The 2,017-nt window shown below is 43.3% G+C and overlaps 1 protein-coding gene across 1 annotated transcript in view; it reads left to right on the forward strand.

Moving 5' to 3' along the window:
- The first annotated feature begins 265 nt into the window (after positions 1 to 265).
- rras2 (RAS related 2) overlaps positions 266 to 2,017 on the forward strand; it is a 37,680-nt gene continuing 35,928 nt past the window's right edge. The window contains exon 1 of the mRNA XM_048262470.1: positions 266 to 628. Coding sequence (XP_048118427.1) covers positions 527 to 628 — 102 coding nt within the window. The 5' untranslated portion in view covers positions 266 to 526. The remainder of the gene's footprint in view (positions 629 to 2,017) is intronic.

Genomic DNA, 2,017 nt, shown 5'->3' on the forward strand with positions numbered 1-2,017 from the left:
TGACTCAGCCTAGCTAGGCTATTTTTCCACGAAATGACAAAATATAGCTCTGGTCCATCAGTAAATGCATTCTATCATGTCAATCGATTAAAAATCACATCAGATTAAACAGACCATTCATTAAGGACATTTCATGGCGTTGCGTATTTTTTGGAACATTTTTGTGGGGCGGTATATTGACGATGGACTGACATGTATTATGTATATTAATTGAAGTTTAGAACGGCCCCTAGCGTCAGCCATTTGTGTTGAACGAACTGATTCACCCTATCTTTCCCAATCTTGCAGCACAGTGCTTGGTAGCGTTTTCCAGGAGGGCGATCGGTCTGAGACAGCAGCCACTTCTAAACAGGCGGCTATTGTATTTCTGTCATATTGGACGGATTGTGTTGGTTTCGTTTCTGAAGCGGCTAAAGTGGCGTATTTTTCTTGCGCTACAGTATTTCAAGTGAGGGCCTGTCACTGAGAAGTGGGTGTCTGCTCACTGGCGTTGAGACAGCGGCGAGTGCAGCAGTGTGTGTCCCCGATGGCTGGGTGGAAGGACGGCTCGGTGCAGGAGAAGTATCGGCTGGTTGTGGTTGGAGGTGGTGGTGTCGGGAAATCTGCACTTACTATCCAATTCATTCAGGTCAGTAAATACTTAATGTTTTTACCAGCAAATACGAAATGGTCGGGAATTTAGAGGGGGGTGGCTCTTACGGAGAATGGGGACCCCGAACGGAAAAGGGGGTTTCAGATAAGACCCTGGCTGAGGCCTTCGTCTACATGAATTTGTAACTAAACTGATACTTTAGTGCAAAAACACTACTCGTATCATAGCCTACAGTTTATATTCGATGCGCGTTATTTAGGTTGGTAACGTCGTAGCCTGTACGTGATTACCACGGTGAATTCGAGCCTAAAAAATACTTCATTTTCATCTGAAAAGTTTAAAAAGGCTCTACCCATTCAAGTCCATTAGGTGTAAGCTATGTGCGTAGTTTGTAGGCTATCACAGACCTTAATACCAGTTTGTCTAGACTGCGAAATGCAAAGTAGCCTATCTCTCCTAATATTTCATTCTCCGGCCATCGCGCAAAATAATTCAAAACAGAGGCCAAAAGACACTTGATTTCAAAATTATGTGCGTTCTTTTGCGTTTGCAGTACAGTGACCGACGGCTCCCGTGAACAATAATTTTCAAAACCACTGTAACTTAATGGATTGAAGGCTGCCGAACTTAGTTCTGCGAGTATGCAAGCAGCATATTGTGTGATTGTGCTTGTAGTCTCTTTAGTAGACAGTCTGGGGCGATAGGCTACGTTATGTAAACGACTTCTAACTTGTAAGAAGAAATCACATTTACCCAGTTTCTGCTGTCAGCAAAGTCATAGTTGTAGCAAAGTGCACGGCTACAATGACACATTTCAAGTTTCCTTTCCTGTTAACCAATGCCGCAACTGAACTACAATGCAGACTGAAAGCAGCCTCCACTTATTTAATGGACTATATAGTTCGCAAAGACCAGTGGGGCAAACTGTCGCTAGCTGCGCTTCTGAAATAATGAACCGTGCCAAATTAGGCTTCGGTGTAGGCTACTAGTGGAATGACAGAAAACATTATATAGACTACCAACGCAACGCACATTGATAATGTGCCTCAAAATATGATATTCATGATCAACCTCATCTTGCCATAAAGGGGGCAGCTGTGCGTAGACACAGCTGTTGTTATAACAACCATACCCCAATCCCTGTCGCCATGTACTGCCTGGTATATGACATTCCAACACTCAGCAGGCTAATTAGTTAAATGCCTCTCGAACACTAGGCCTACTAGACTAGCCTACTTGGACGCCCATAGGCTACTTAATTTCTCCTCGAAGCAATATTGAGGTTTTGCTCTTGTTAGGCTACCTTTTCTTTAGGGTTACATCAGGCTATATATTCCTAGTAATTTCGAATTTTGAGACTGTCCTTAGTAAGAGGCCCTGTGTCCTTTGTGTCACCCTGAAGAATAGGTCTAATTTTCACAAGTT

The sequence above is a fragment of the Alosa alosa genome, chromosome 14 (assembly GCF_017589495.1).
Source record: "Alosa alosa isolate M-15738 ecotype Scorff River chromosome 14, AALO_Geno_1.1, whole genome shotgun sequence".
Lineage (NCBI taxonomy): Eukaryota > Metazoa > Chordata > Actinopteri > Clupeiformes > Clupeidae > Alosa > Alosa alosa.